This window comes from Heterodontus francisci, chromosome 14, assembly GCF_036365525.1.
Source record: "Heterodontus francisci isolate sHetFra1 chromosome 14, sHetFra1.hap1, whole genome shotgun sequence".
Classification (NCBI taxonomy): Eukaryota; Metazoa; Chordata; class Chondrichthyes; order Heterodontiformes; family Heterodontidae; genus Heterodontus; species Heterodontus francisci.
In genome coordinates this window covers 71,403,599-71,418,065 of record NC_090384.1, presented here as the reverse complement: position 1 = coordinate 71,418,065, position 14,467 = coordinate 71,403,599, and the positions used below count along the sequence as shown (strand labels likewise).

Sequence of the window (14,467 nt, the reverse complement as noted above, 5' to 3'; positions counted from 1 at the left end):
GAACCTGAAACATTTGTCGGAATTTTGCACGCCTTGTGGGAGTGGGCTGGAGGCAAAGGGGGCATAAAATTGAGTGGGAGGCAGGGTGTGCTGTTCCCATTGTCTTCTTGCCCAGGCTGCAATTTTACAAGTGGCAGGGGAGGGACAAACAGCCTGCCCGCCCCAGGCCAATTAAGGCTCTTAAGAGCCTCCTCCTTCCGCCGCTGGGATATTATCAGCAGCAGACAGGCAGCTCAGCACCTCAGGAGGCCGCCCAGTAAAACCTGACACCTCCTTGCAGGCTGGGGGTGGGGGCCCTCCTGATCAGGCATCCTGTACCCCACAGAGTGCCCCCCAATTGCGCAAGCTGTCCCCACTGCAGCATATTCTCCCCCCCTCAACCGACCCCCACCCCCCCGCCGGGGCCCATGCAATTGTACCCGACGAGGCCCCATACACTTTTCTTAATTCTGGGGCCTCCTCCATTGCTGTTCGTCTCACTGGGTGTTGTCCCAGCAGTGGCCACCGCTCTCAGTGACGCTGCTGGGACTGAGAGCTGCCAGCCTGCTGATTGGCCGGCAGCTCTTAGAGGCAGGACCTCCTGCCTCAGAGGGGTGGAAGTCCCGCCCGAGGCCCATTAAGGGCCTGGGCCACGTAAAATTATGATGTGGCTTCCAGGCCTAGCAGAAGCAGGCTCACCCCCAACTTTTTGGCCAGTGAGCAGGACCTCTGTCCTGACGTAAAATTCCACCATTAACTCTGTTTCTCGTTGCACAGATGCTGCCGGACCTACTGAATATTTTCAGCATTTCCCATTGATACTTGCAAGTTTCGTCAGTTCTCATCTAAGCCACTGGATGGAGCACATCTGATTGGAAACTGAGAGTTTAGTTTATCATACTCAATTTGCGGTTCCTGCTGGCAATCATTAGTAAGCAGCCTGTATTGAGAGAAACATTGGATTTTTTGGGGGTGCAGGGAACAAAACTCATCTGAAAATATACATGTAACAAAAGATGATTATTCACTTTTGTTGAAGCTAAATAATTGCAAAACCTTTTTTCAATTTTAAGAAATGCTATCACAATAATCAATACAGGCAGCCCAGTGTCATGTAGAAGCAACCTTAGTGACACAAAAATCATTGTCAAGTTTAATTTGAATTTCTGAAACTAAATTGAAATTCATATAAAAAAAAATTGGAAAAGCAATACAGCAATCCTTAATCATAAACCACTTAGGGTCCTTTCAAAACAGATTTGCATCAGTTTTTGCAAAACTTGGCTCGACCAAGTAAAATAAAATGTAGCTTGTTAAAAACATCAGTAATTTTAATGACAGATGAAAACATGCACACTTAAAAGGAAATTGCCAAATGCCTAATGACGACCAAAATAGTACCATCTGGCAAAGAAGACATAATTGCAGATGCCCATAATGCATTCAGCTGACATCTAACTGCTGAATATAATAGACTGGTGATACTATCTTTGACTTTTTGAAAAATTAGCCATGAGGAATGTTGACAATTATGATACCTCTCATTATAAGGTTGGATATTCTTTGACAAAGATCGCAAATTTCACAGTAATAGCAGTGTGTACCATCTGCAAGATACACTGCAGCAACTCACCAAGGCTCCTTCGACGGCACCTTCCAAACCCACAACCTCTACCACCTTGAAGGACAAGGGCTGCAGATGCATGAGAACACCACCCCCTGCAAGTTCCCCTCCAAACCACACACCATCCTGACTTGGAACTATATCGCCATTCCTTCACTGTCACTGGGTCAAAATCCTGGAACTCCCTTCCTTACAGCACTGTTGGTGTACCTACACCCCGAGGACTGCAGCAGTTCAAGAAGGCAGCTCACCACCACCTTCCCAAGGGCTATTAGGGATGGGCAATAAATGCTGGCCTAACTAGCAATGCCCACATAGCACAAATGTATTTTTAAAAGTGTCTAATGTAATCTTGCTCCATTTAATTTTATATATTATCTAAACTTTATACCGTATTATCTAAAGGTTAGAAACTAGTAAATTCAAAAAAGTCATTATTTAATGTTTAAATCTTTTGGGAGACTGTCCTGTTGCTACCAAATACAGACTGATCCCTGTCTTCACCCCATCCTCACCTATCATCCCACTAGCTTCTGCATTCGTCTTGCTCAGACCCCATCTGGAATGCTGGCATTCAGTTTTGGGTATCAAACATCAGGAAGGATATACTGGTCTTGGGAAGGGTGCAAAGATTCAGGACAGCTACAGAGCAAACAGCAGTCCCTAAGACCATTGCTGGCCCCCGCTCAGTCCCCTCCAATCACTCCACTCGACTCTCCTGCCTGATCATGCCCTTCCCTATTGTGCCCTTTGCGATTGCTACCTGCTCCCAGCATTTACCCATGGATCACAACTGATCCAGCTTCATACTTGTGGAACCAGCGAACGAACTCTGGACACCTGACAATATTTAACAATTTTTGCACCATGTACCATGCACTCGGAGGTCAGGCCTGTCCACCATCTACAAGGCACAAGTCAGGAATGTGAGGGAACACTCCCCACTTACCTGGATAGGTACAGCTCCAACAACACTCAAGAAGATCGACACCATCCAGGACAAAGCAGCCCACTTGATTGGCACCCCATACGCAAACATTCACTCTCTCCACCACCGATGCAGTGGCAGCAGTGTGTACCATCTACAAGATGCACTGCAGCAATGCACCAAGGCTCCTTAGACAGCACCTTGCAAACCCATGACCTCTAGCAACTAGAAGGACAAGGGCAGTAAATACATGGGAACACCACCACCTGCAAGTTTCCCTCCAAGTCACACACCATCCTGACTTGGAACTATATCGCCGTTCTTTCACTGTCGCTGGGTCAAAATCCTGGAACTTCCTTCCTAACAGCACTGTGGGTGTACCTACCTCACATGGACTGCAGCGGTTCAAGAAGGCAGCTCACCACCACCTTCTCAAGGGCAATTAGGAATGGGCAGTAAATGCTTGCCTAGCCAGCGATGCCCACATCCCATGAACGAATTTTAAAAATCGATTGGGAGCATGTCTAGACATGTTCCATGATACCCCAGAAATTACACCTGTTGTACCTCTCTTCTATCTAGCTGCTGAGAACAAGTGCGTTCCATTGTGGGGCTACAAAAGGCCTGAAGTTATAAATTTGCAAAGGCAATAAATCCCTGCTTCTTCACAAATCTACAAACCTGAACTACTTCTGCGTTGGGGTCCACAGGTGAAGGACAATATAAACCATGTTCCTTTAATGAAGTTATGGAATCAAGTAATATTTTCTTTAATATGCAACATCATCAACACACTATTTTCATTTGGATATAAGAATATTTCTTGAGTCCTAATCGGCAAATAGAATTTTACACGTATAACTGAATGTTATTTGATTACTTCTGGACCAGTTAAAATGAAACCAGTTACAGTATTGTACCTTATACTAAAACAGATATTTCAGCTGCATATCACCTTGTATGGTCAGTTCAGCTGGTAACAAAGTTCTATCACAGTGTTAGATCCACGGATACTCAAATTTTACTGATGACATGGGACTGCGATAATATTTTGGATAGCTTTGTTTGACTCAACAAATACCATTATGAAAAAATAACAATACTGCACTTAAACCCTTGAAGCATTAAGCACCTGACAGATTGTTCGATGCAGTTTCTTCTAATGGCCTAGAAAAGATCCAATCACATTAGAGTTCCCTCAACTTGAGGTAATTCTTACCACATGTGCTATACCCTCGCCCACCTGTGGCAACTGTCATTTGAACCCACATCTAAACTGCATGCACTGGGAAAGCCCATAATCTCACACACACATCTTTGTGGTGTGCATAACTGAAAATCATGTGGTCTTCTCTTTGGCTTGAGGCTTCTTCGTTTCAAATGCAAGCTTGAACCATCTGCAATTACATTACTCATTGTGCATTGGTTTAAAGAAATACAACAAACTTTACTGATACAAATGATTAAATTTAGCTGTAAATTCATTTCTATCTGGTACTGGCTTGCAATGTAAAATATTGCTTTGCAATTAAAGTATATGACGTCAGTTATGCAATGTAGCAGTTGTTCATAAAAGTGGGTTGTAGCAAGATAAAATAAAGATAACAGAAAAATATTTCACATTTTAAATCTGGCTACCAAAGCTTAAACTCCAGTATAATACATATACTGATGTTTGTCACAAATTACTGAGAAAATTGAATTTAGTTATACAATTTGTAACTGAATTACCCCTTTCCTAGCATATTTGATCAAGGTCTCCTTGTAACTCTTCAATTTTCTGTTTCATAAACATCCCTGCACATGCAAGCGTAATTACTGTTGCAGCCTTCCCCCTGTTTGTGGTCCATTTTTGTGTCAGTTTTGGCTGTCAGTATAAATGCAAGCTGTCAGGCTATTCAGTACCATTCACAAGATGACAGCAATACAGCAGGATTAGCACTGCTCCCTCATACATCAAATTCATTCATGATTTACAATTAATTAATGAGAAATTCTACTGCCTGCAAATGTTCCCAAATTGTCAATTCTATATGCAGTACCTTGAGAGATTGGACAAATGTTGCAAGTTCTAAAACAATTCCAACAAATTCGCAAAAGGCTCTTGCAGTTTTATATAAATGGAACTGAAATGTTTAATATCTAGAACTTCTCAGGTTACCTATGTGAAAATTATAAAATTGATGACAAAAGCAAGATCAGAACTTCAACAATCGCAGCCCATGAATAGTAAACAGCCATTGTAATGGATAGTGGAACCCTTGGCATTTGAAGCGAGGCTAGCATTTCTTGCCTATCTCTGATTGTCCTTGAGAAGGTGTTGCTGAGCTGCCTTCTTGAATGCAACTAAGTGTAGTTTGCTAGGCCAATTCAGAGGGATGTTAAGAGTAAACCACATTGTTGAGAGTCTGGAGTCACATATTGGCCAGACTGGATAAGGATGGCAGATTTACTTCCTGAAAGACCATTAAGTGAACCAGATGGGTTTTTATGACAATACGGTAGTTTCATGGTCACCATTACTGATACTAGCTTTTAATTTCAGATTTATTTCATCAATTGTATTTAATTGTATTTAATTTCCCCAGCTGCCATGGTGGGATTTGAGCTCATATCTCCAAATCATTAGTCCAAGCCTCTGGATTACTAGTCCAGTAACATAATCACTATGCTACTGAACCTCATTTACTACTTTCATCACTGAAAACAATCTCACAGAGGGAAGCACAAAAAAATTTGCTTGCACAAAACTATTTATTTTTGGAAACCAATGAATCACATAATTTCAAATATTATTCACTTCTACATTCTCAGCACCTTCACTGATTTCCACCTCCAAAACCTTAGCCCTTTGATAAGGATGTAACTCATGAGATCTGAGCCAGTCTGGAATGGATCAATGGGAGAGTTAATGACAGGCAGCAGTACTTAAAACCTGAAAATCTGTCAAAAGGCTTCACAAAGCAATTCCAGGAATTTTGCAAAATGGGACTGATGAGTCAGGTCTGCTTCTACATTAGTTAACTGTCCATCTTTCCTGAAACGAACAGCATTTCCCCAAATAACGCTATCAATTTTCTTTACTGAACCAATCATGCCGGAATCCATTTGTTGGTTCCTGTAACTGTATATGGTAAAATGATCTGTAATATTCTTTCAAAAAGATCAAAAAAAATCAGAAAGCTGAGTATAGACATGACTTCTCTGTTTTACAAATTGTTGAGCCAGTGGGGGTGGGGGGGGGGGGGGGGGGTGGCACAAATAGGCTACATATTGATGGTAAGCTTAAACCTTCCTATTATTTGTGATCTGTTCCATTTACACCTTTGTAAGCAAATACTATGAGCTACCAGACATTTCTTCAGTGCTTGGCAAGTAATGGTAAAAACCAACATCTGTATCGACATGATGATGCCTTTCTTTGCTGTCCTACCTTAAGCAAATAAATACGATTTAAGACGTAGGTTATGTTATTGGGCTTGTCTAAAGCTCTAGGATACAAATCCTGCATCTTCAATTTAGTCAGGAACTGCTGAAATAAATTCTCATCCAGCATCCAAACAACATTTTGTTTGTTCTGAGTTGAACATTGCCAAATACTGTATGGATTTCATAAGCAGAGTTTCTATGTCACGTTTTAAAATAGTTGTAAATGTTGTTATTCTTGAATGCTTTTTTGTGCTGAAATACAAATATATGATAGAAAATAAAGCCTTATTTTCTCTGTTCTAGTCCTCTATTTACCAAACTGCCACTGGCGAGTAAAGGTGAGCAGAGCAGATTATTTCCTCTTAAGGTTGGGTAATGCGGATTAGCACATTGGAGTAATTGCAATGAAACTTGGCAGAGATTAGGAATATACAAAAGTAATGGTGAACAACAAAAACAGGCTAATCTTCATGCAGCACATAAGCCATTTGCTGAAGACCAAATAAGGAAGTAACATTCTGAAATATATAATGTAAAATAAATCATATTAATACATTCCAGGCAAAGTTCCATAAATTTTCTAACTCCGTTTAAAATATATATGCACGAATTCCAAGAAACCAAATGTGGCTTATCAATTCATGGGGTTAACTACATCATAGTCATTAGTACTAATGCGAAGACATCATCACATTTCACTGATGATAAAGCACATTAGCTGTGACTAGCATGGTATCATCTATCAGTAACAAAACACAAAGCCAAGAGAAAGAAATAAAGTTACCTCATTAGCCTCCACTGTATGGTACTTCAAATAATCTCAGATGCATGAGGGTGATTTGAAAGTTACAATTTTGACTCAGGGCTCAAAGAACAATTATAAACTGTTTGAGGTTGTATCATTGTCTGAATTTCTAAATGAGAATACTTCTTGGGCGTCAATTAACTGCCATGGGAAGTTCCTTTTCAAAAAATATACAGTTGCGTTTTATTAAAATTACTGACCGGAGGAATTTCACTCCCTGTGTTGGATATACTAGGCAGATAATTAGATTATTATTTCTCCATGAGATTGTATAATGAGATCACAAGGTATTAATATTCTTTAGTCAACATCAGTGTGGTATCAAGAAAACTGGAGTAACAGAAAACATCTAGCATATTCATAGTAAGTTGATATTACTACAAAAAGTAACAGAAATAGAAATCCACATACAAATGATTTTACCCTATATATAATTGAGAACAGCAGTGTCAGCTTTTTGTCTTTGTAGACCAGCTAGGTACATGCCATTGAGCTTCACTTGTTACACTGAAAGATTAAATGAATGTTTCCATTTAATTTATATGCATCTCAAAAAGCTGATCTGATTTACCCATCAGAAAGTCGTGCTATTTCTCTTCTATGCAATTTATTCCTATGCTTTTTCATAAAACAGAATCAGTTTCTGAGTAGAAGTGGGAAGGAAAGAAACGTATAGACACTTTTTGTTGTAAATACCAATGCATATATAATAGGATGAATTTATGCTTTATAGTACAGATACTAATAACAAATGCATCACATGTTCATATGAAAGCCTTCCGTCTATTTTAATGTTTTTAAGAATTAATGCCATTAATAAATCATGAAATTTGTTAATATTGCATAGATGATTTCAACCCACAACAGTTCTTCTTGGGGTTGAAAATGTCTCACTTCCAGATTCTGCTTCAAGTATAACATTGCTTTTCAACAAAACATCATGCAGTCTGGTTGACAGCACCAGGAAACGGCAGAATTGTTAGCTTTTCTGCATTGAATTCTCTATTTTCTCTCTGTTGTTTTGTCAAGGCAGAGATAGTTTTAAGTTCAGCCTCAGTATATTTGGGCTTGAGATGGACGCAGTCATAGTCAAAATCTTCATCCAATGTGAAAGGCTGGACTTCATCTATCAATACCTAATGAAAAGTAAGGAGAAACACATTTCATTGCTGGCAGCTTATGATGGGGAACATGACCGTTTAATGCCACATGTCACAGGATTTTGTGTTATATGACAAGATGTCAAAATATGGATGTCAGAACTAATACCTGCTCTGCCCTGAATAAACATAAAATAGTGCTGACTGCTTACAGGGAACAAAATTTACATTTTTTAAAACTGCAAGCTGTTAAAAAAACCTCTGTGCACTCCCATGTTTACACTGATCACAAACTTGGTAGGAATAAAACTAATAAGATGGATTTTGCAATCAGCAGTGAAGCAACATCACTTGCCTCTGACCTTGAAGAAACCTGCCCACAAAGATTTAGTGATCTGTGTGGTGTGTATTTCCCTTTTCCTGATGGCATTTAAAACCTACTGGCAAGTCAAGGAGATCTCCAGGCATCCAGCAGCAATGATGTCAGCATGCAGGGTAAGCAGCCAAATACAATGAAGCATTCCCACAGACAGAAAACCAGGTAGTTAAAAGCACTGATTATCACCACTTTCCATTTGGATTTTTAGACAGTGAGATAAATAATTATGATGGATTAAGATAGAAGCTAAAATATAAACTTAAAAATCTATTTTTAAAAATGTGGTTTTCTTTATCATAATGAAGTAAATCTGACATTCCACAAATATAAAATTAGCTTCTCAAGTGCAGTGAGCTTGTTTAGAGGTAATTATGAACTTAGTAAGCTGTTAAAAAACCCAGTTATACCTCATTCAACAATGCAACTTTTTCAAGGGATTTTACAGGGAAACTAACAGCGTAAAAGTGGAAGCTATCATTAATTCCCTGATTGCTTAGAGATTGCAGTCTGGGGGGATCTGAACACCACACCCTCTGGAGAAGCGTTGAATCACTGACAGTAACTTCTGGATTTCCAAGTTATACTATGAATATATGAACTCTCAAAGTTGCTGTCAGTTTCAGTCGAGTAATGACTGGATGCTGACAGTTACGCAGTTATTACCATCGCAAAATCCGAGCTAATGTCTAGAGAATATATTTTTGCCTCTCAAGAACTTTTATATTTATATTAGAATATAAGAATGCAAACAAAAACTTCCATTGACAAAACCCGCATTATTCTCACACTTTTTTCCCCACTCTCATTATATTCCTTTTGAAAACTGTTGGCTAGAAAGCAGGAAATATGATACTTCAAATGTAGCTTAATTCAAAAGATGATAACTATCACATCTGTTCAGAGCGCAGGATAAACAGTTCATCTATAAAGTATTTTGGATTTGAAGTGTTCAGGCAAGCAGGCAGAAACAAATGCAGTTTGGATTTGAGCAATAGCAAATTTAGCATTCAGTCAGAGTATATCAATAGGTCACAGAAAATACGATCTGTGGGCAACAGCAATGCAGCAAAGTGACAAGCTACTCTAGAGCAGTATAAAGCCTCTAAAATATTTTTCAAAAGGTCTTAAGTAATTGACATACCCGTTCATGTGTTTTACTATTAAGCTCTTCAACATCCGAATTCACTTTGAAGTCAAGTGATGTGTGCTTACATTCAAAACGAGAATAATCTGCAGCAGTCTCCTCTTCTATTTCACCCGGAAGTACCTCTAGTTCTAGATTCAAAGGACAGTGGCAGATAATAACCCAAACTAGAAATGTTTATAAATGTTTAAGCAGGGTCAAAATTTGGCTAATATGTAACATAGAAATGAGAACATCTAAACAAATCCAATTAGGAAATCAGTACACTATAGCAGTTAAATTTTCTTCATATTTTGAACATTACCTTCTCTTATAAAAGACAATTACTACCAACATAAATGATTACCTATTTTAAAAACCCTATGAATTTGCACCCAACTCCATCGTGGGAGCACCTTTACCAAAGAACTGCAGGGGTTCAAGGAGAAGGCCCACCACCACTTTTTCAGGTTAAGATGATCATCTAATTTGCAACACTGTATCCTACACTGCAATGCTTGTGAGGAGCGAGACAAAATGTCTGCTAAGTCCCCAGCAAGAACGAAGGCCAGGACCTTTAAAGGAACTACCTGTTCTTTCAGCAAGAAGAAGAAATACTGCAAACTGCTATGTTTGAATCCCTTACTGTCATATGACAAGCCCCACCCCATCTGTGGTTTTAAGCTGGTGTTATTCTCTGCAGCAAAGGAGAAGCAACAGGATTCTGACATGAGCAGACCCTAAGTGGGGTCCCTCTCTCTCTTCCAGTTTGAAAGTTTTCAAATCCTGCCTGTTGATTGACCACCTTTGCATATTCCGGCTACAATCAGAAACTCCGCTGAAGGAAATCATTCGCAACAGTATCTCCAAGAGACTCACTGAACCAGTCATCTACTTCTTCAAACTAAAATCCTCAGGACCATTGAATTCAGCTAGAACCAAGCCAAATCACCAAACTCCACAGACAGCATACCTTTTTTTATGGGTTCTAACTCAACCAATCGACTTTTCCCCGATCTGTAACCTATTTGTGTGTATGTAAACCTCTCGTGTGTGTGTGAGTGTGAAAGTTGACACATTGTTTATTATTTTATTAGTTCGGTTTAGGTACAATAAAGTTAACCTCTTTCTTTTTTAACTCAAGAAAACCTGTCCAATTGGTTCTTGTTATGATCATAGCAAGTAAGTAATCAAGTACCTAATGAATTGGCCAGTACATCCACTATATGAAGGAATTAAACCTGTTGTGGTCTAACAAGGAGAGGGAAAAGAGGGAAGCTCTTCAACCCCTCCTCACTTGACCATAGCAATGCATTTTCCAGAAAAGGTTACTGAATAATAATCAGGTGCAACACTGGTTGATTCTCTCCTTTCCACCCCTCTCATCCCTGCCTAGTCTTCCTATTGATTCGGAGGCCAACACTAGTGCCTCAGTTGCTTGCCCAGTTGAGATCAGGAAAATCAGTATAATGTGGGGATTATATCTGGAGTCACCCTGGTGATGCATTTATCCATGAAGCCAACAGAAAAATTCCTTAAAGTTTTTTGCAACAAAACATTCTGAAAATTAATTCCTTAGAAAATACATATAGACATAGTACATATTTTTCATCCCTGTGTACAACACTCTCCTATACATTTTGATCTTAGTTATAGTGTGGGGTTAGGTTTAACCTTATTTCTTCACATAGCAGACAAGAACTCCAGGCTCAAATTTATATAATTGATTACTCTTACTGAAGAAAATAAACTTATTTGGAAAATTTTCAGTGGCCGATAAATCTATGTCTGATGTTGGCTTTATGGTGTACATCGGATTTCTGTAATGAGATACTTAATCATAATTGAACAACAAAGCTTTGGGAAACAATAAATTGGCCTCATCGCAAAAGCTATATCATGACAAAAAATCAAATCTTTCATGCAAGTGTCAATTAGTGCAGAAAAGTTGGAAAATCTTATGGTATATGGGTTCTCTACATTTTATATATTGCACACAAAGTGATAGATTTTCTTACTGAGCAGCACTTAAGAGATAGTGTCAGAAAGCATGGCAAAGCAGCAGGGCATTTTGATCAAAGATCATTATTCACAAAATGCAGTTGAATATACTGGGTAAGGAGTAGTTCAAATAAATATTATTTTAAAAAAACAGCAATGAAAACATGCCCTCACAGAACACTTCAGCTGCGATAAGACTTTTCTACAGTGTGATTTGCTGAAATGGCTTCTTGATTGTACAGTAAAGGTGTAATTTTTGTTAACCATAGGTGTCAATTTGTATGCAACAGTGGGAGAACAGTACAAAGGAGCTGTGTATGTACAGTATCAGACCCACTGCCCTGGCAATTAATATCTCTCAAATTTTCCACATCAGCAGCAAGCCGGAGTTAATGCTATTACTCCACTACAGAGGTGAGGATCCCTGCCCTGCAACTGTCTCCTCATGCACCTTCCTTAGTCGCATTTCTCCATCATGTGACTGCTATACAAATGCATAAAAACTCCTCCTGTGAGGCGTGCAAATCTCTTCACATGACAAGAGGCCTGCCAATACAGGAGGCAATTCTTCCCATCACCCCTATGCCAGTTCTTTGAAAAGGCCTTGAGCCAGTAAACAGTTTTTCTAAGTTGGAATGTACAGCCTGAAATGGTATTCAATACCAACTTTCAACAATAATAATGGGGAATTGGATAAATACTTGTAGGTGAAAAGTTTTCAGGGCTATGGGCAAAGGCAAAGCAGTGGGACTAATTGGATAGCTCTGTCAAAGAGCTAGCACAGGGACGATGGACAGAATTGCCTCCTTTTGTGCTGTATCATTTTATAATTTTATGATTCTTCAGACCCCTAAGTCAGTGCCTATGCACAACCACACAGAGAACAAGTCTGCCTATGAGCCATGATTCCTTTTCACACACGACCCACAAGCCAATCCAGCATGGCACAGCAGTTACCAACCACATGACAACAGCACCATTCATATATAAAGTTGCAAACCAACCAAGCAAAAAGTATATTTAGTCTTCATCATATTTTATGCTAAGGTGTGACATGATGGGTGACATATCTGATTGTTAGTGAGATTTGTACTTTATTTCTGATTCGTATTTCTGTTTCAGTTAAAACAAAGCACAAAAACTGCTTTGAAAAAGCTGACAGTATTGGAAGTAAATTCCCCTGCATCTGACATGGCTGCCCTTAATCTCCTCCAGTGCCCTTTTCATCGGTCTGTGCTTTCATCCACAGGATGCTGGCCTCCACACGTCAATAAAAAACACAGGTCACACAGCTGACTAGGTTATCAAATCTCTGGTGATGTAGTGCTTTTTCTAACCCAGTCATGACACAACACACGTTGACAATTTCCACACAAATAACAGATCAGTGATCTTCGCACTAATTTAGTTAATGAAAGTTTCAAAACTGTTCTGAGTTGTTTTAGGTGAGGAAGGCCATTCTCAATCCACCTATTGTTTCTTAAATGATTCCAGGGCTTTTGTCTCCACTATGCCTAGACACCCACTCCAAATATTGATCAATCTCTGTGTGAAGAAGCCCCTTCTGATAAAGTTAAACTTTACTCATTTGAACCTGTTTTCCCTTTTCTTAATGCAAATGCAAAATACAGCAAATGTTAGAAATCTGAAATAAAAACAGAAAATGCTGGAAGTATTCTGCAGGTCTGGCAGCATCTGTGGAGGGAGACAGAGTTAATATGCCAGGTTGATGACACTTCATCACAACTGAAGAACTGAACAGGATTCTGATGAAGGGTCATTTCTAGCATTCTCTGTTTTATTCCCCTTTTCCTAATCTCAGTTTACTTTAAAGCAGTATTCCAGATTTTCCATATCATTTACTATTTCATTTATCTCTATAAGATCACTATTCAGCTGCTTCCTTTCCAAGCAGTCTCGTGGCTCTTCTCTGTACTGCCTCCACTGCTAATATATCTCCCTTGTTTCTCTGCAATTAAAATGGGACCTTGTACTCAAGGTGTAGTCTCACTGGAGCACTGTATTCTTTGATCACTACTTCCTCTCACTTGTATTCTACCATTTTGGCTATGCAGTTCAACATTTTATTCTGATTGCTGCTTTGCATTGGTTGGACATATAGAGCATTTAGTCTACTCAGACTCCTAGATTTCTTTCAACCTCTTCTTTAGCTATTTATTTATTTATTTGTTTATTTAGAGATACAGCCGTGCCCTTCAACACCATTCATGAAGGTATCAGCCAAGGCTCACTAAGATTATGAGCTCAAGTGCTGCAGTGGGTCTTGAAGTCACTTCATTCGAACCAAGAGGTCTCAGTGCTATAAACTGAGTGAAGCTTAAGGCAATGATAAATGATAGGTGTACAGTTCCAAGGTTGATGGACATATTCTGGTACATTATCCCAAGTTGACATTCTTCAGGTGTGAGCTGGGGAAATGAGTGGTAGCAAACTATTTAAACTTCATGGCATCTCAACCAAGTCCAATTCTGTACTCACCCAACATTCATGCAAATACATTGAACATGCAATCAAAGATCAGGAGCTGTAACTGATCGTTTCCCCTCTCTAGCCGAGAGTTGTTGAGGTCAATTGTATAAGCCCTACTACCATCGCAGTTGAGATAAATTAAGCAGAAGCCAACAATCAACTTTGGAACTTCCTGTAGGATAGTCCACTTCTACACTGAGCAATGCAGTTGCCAGCGAACCATCAGAGAAGCTACTGAAATTGTTTCCACCATAATCACATTTACAAAAAGAACACTGTCTAGCAGAAGGATGGCATTTATAATGTTTGTCTGACAACTTATAAAACCATTTCTAATTATTGAACTGGTAAAACAGATGAATTCACGTGGTTCTCAGCATTCCTTTATTTTTGTGAATTTTGTGGACATCGAGTTGAGGAATGTTAATGTTGGGGAAGAACTTTTTCCACTTGCATCAGGCACTTTAGGAAAGATGTGAAGGCATTGGAGTACAGAAAAGATTCACAAGAATAGTTCCAGGGATGAGGAACTTCAGGTATGAAAACACATTGGAGAAGTTGGGACTGTTTTCCTTGGAGAAAAGAAGGCTGAGAGGAGATTTGATAGTA

The 14,467-nt window shown here is 39.3% G+C and overlaps 1 protein-coding gene across 1 annotated transcript in view; it reads right to left on the bottom strand.

Annotated features, from left to right (window-relative positions):
* Nucleotides 1–4,975: 4,975 nt before the first annotated feature.
* The window catches only part of iftap (intraflagellar transport associated protein), a 65,434-nt gene continuing 55,942 nt past the window's right edge, over nt 4,976–14,467 (bottom strand). The window contains exons 13-14 of the mRNA XM_068045869.1: nt 9,386–9,519; nt 4,976–7,901 (exon numbers count right to left, since the gene is read on the bottom strand). Of these exons, the coding sequence (XP_067901970.1) occupies nt 7,704–7,901; nt 9,386–9,519 (332 nt within the window). The 3' untranslated portion in view covers nt 4,976–7,703. The remainder of the gene's footprint in view (nt 7,902–9,385; nt 9,520–14,467) is intronic.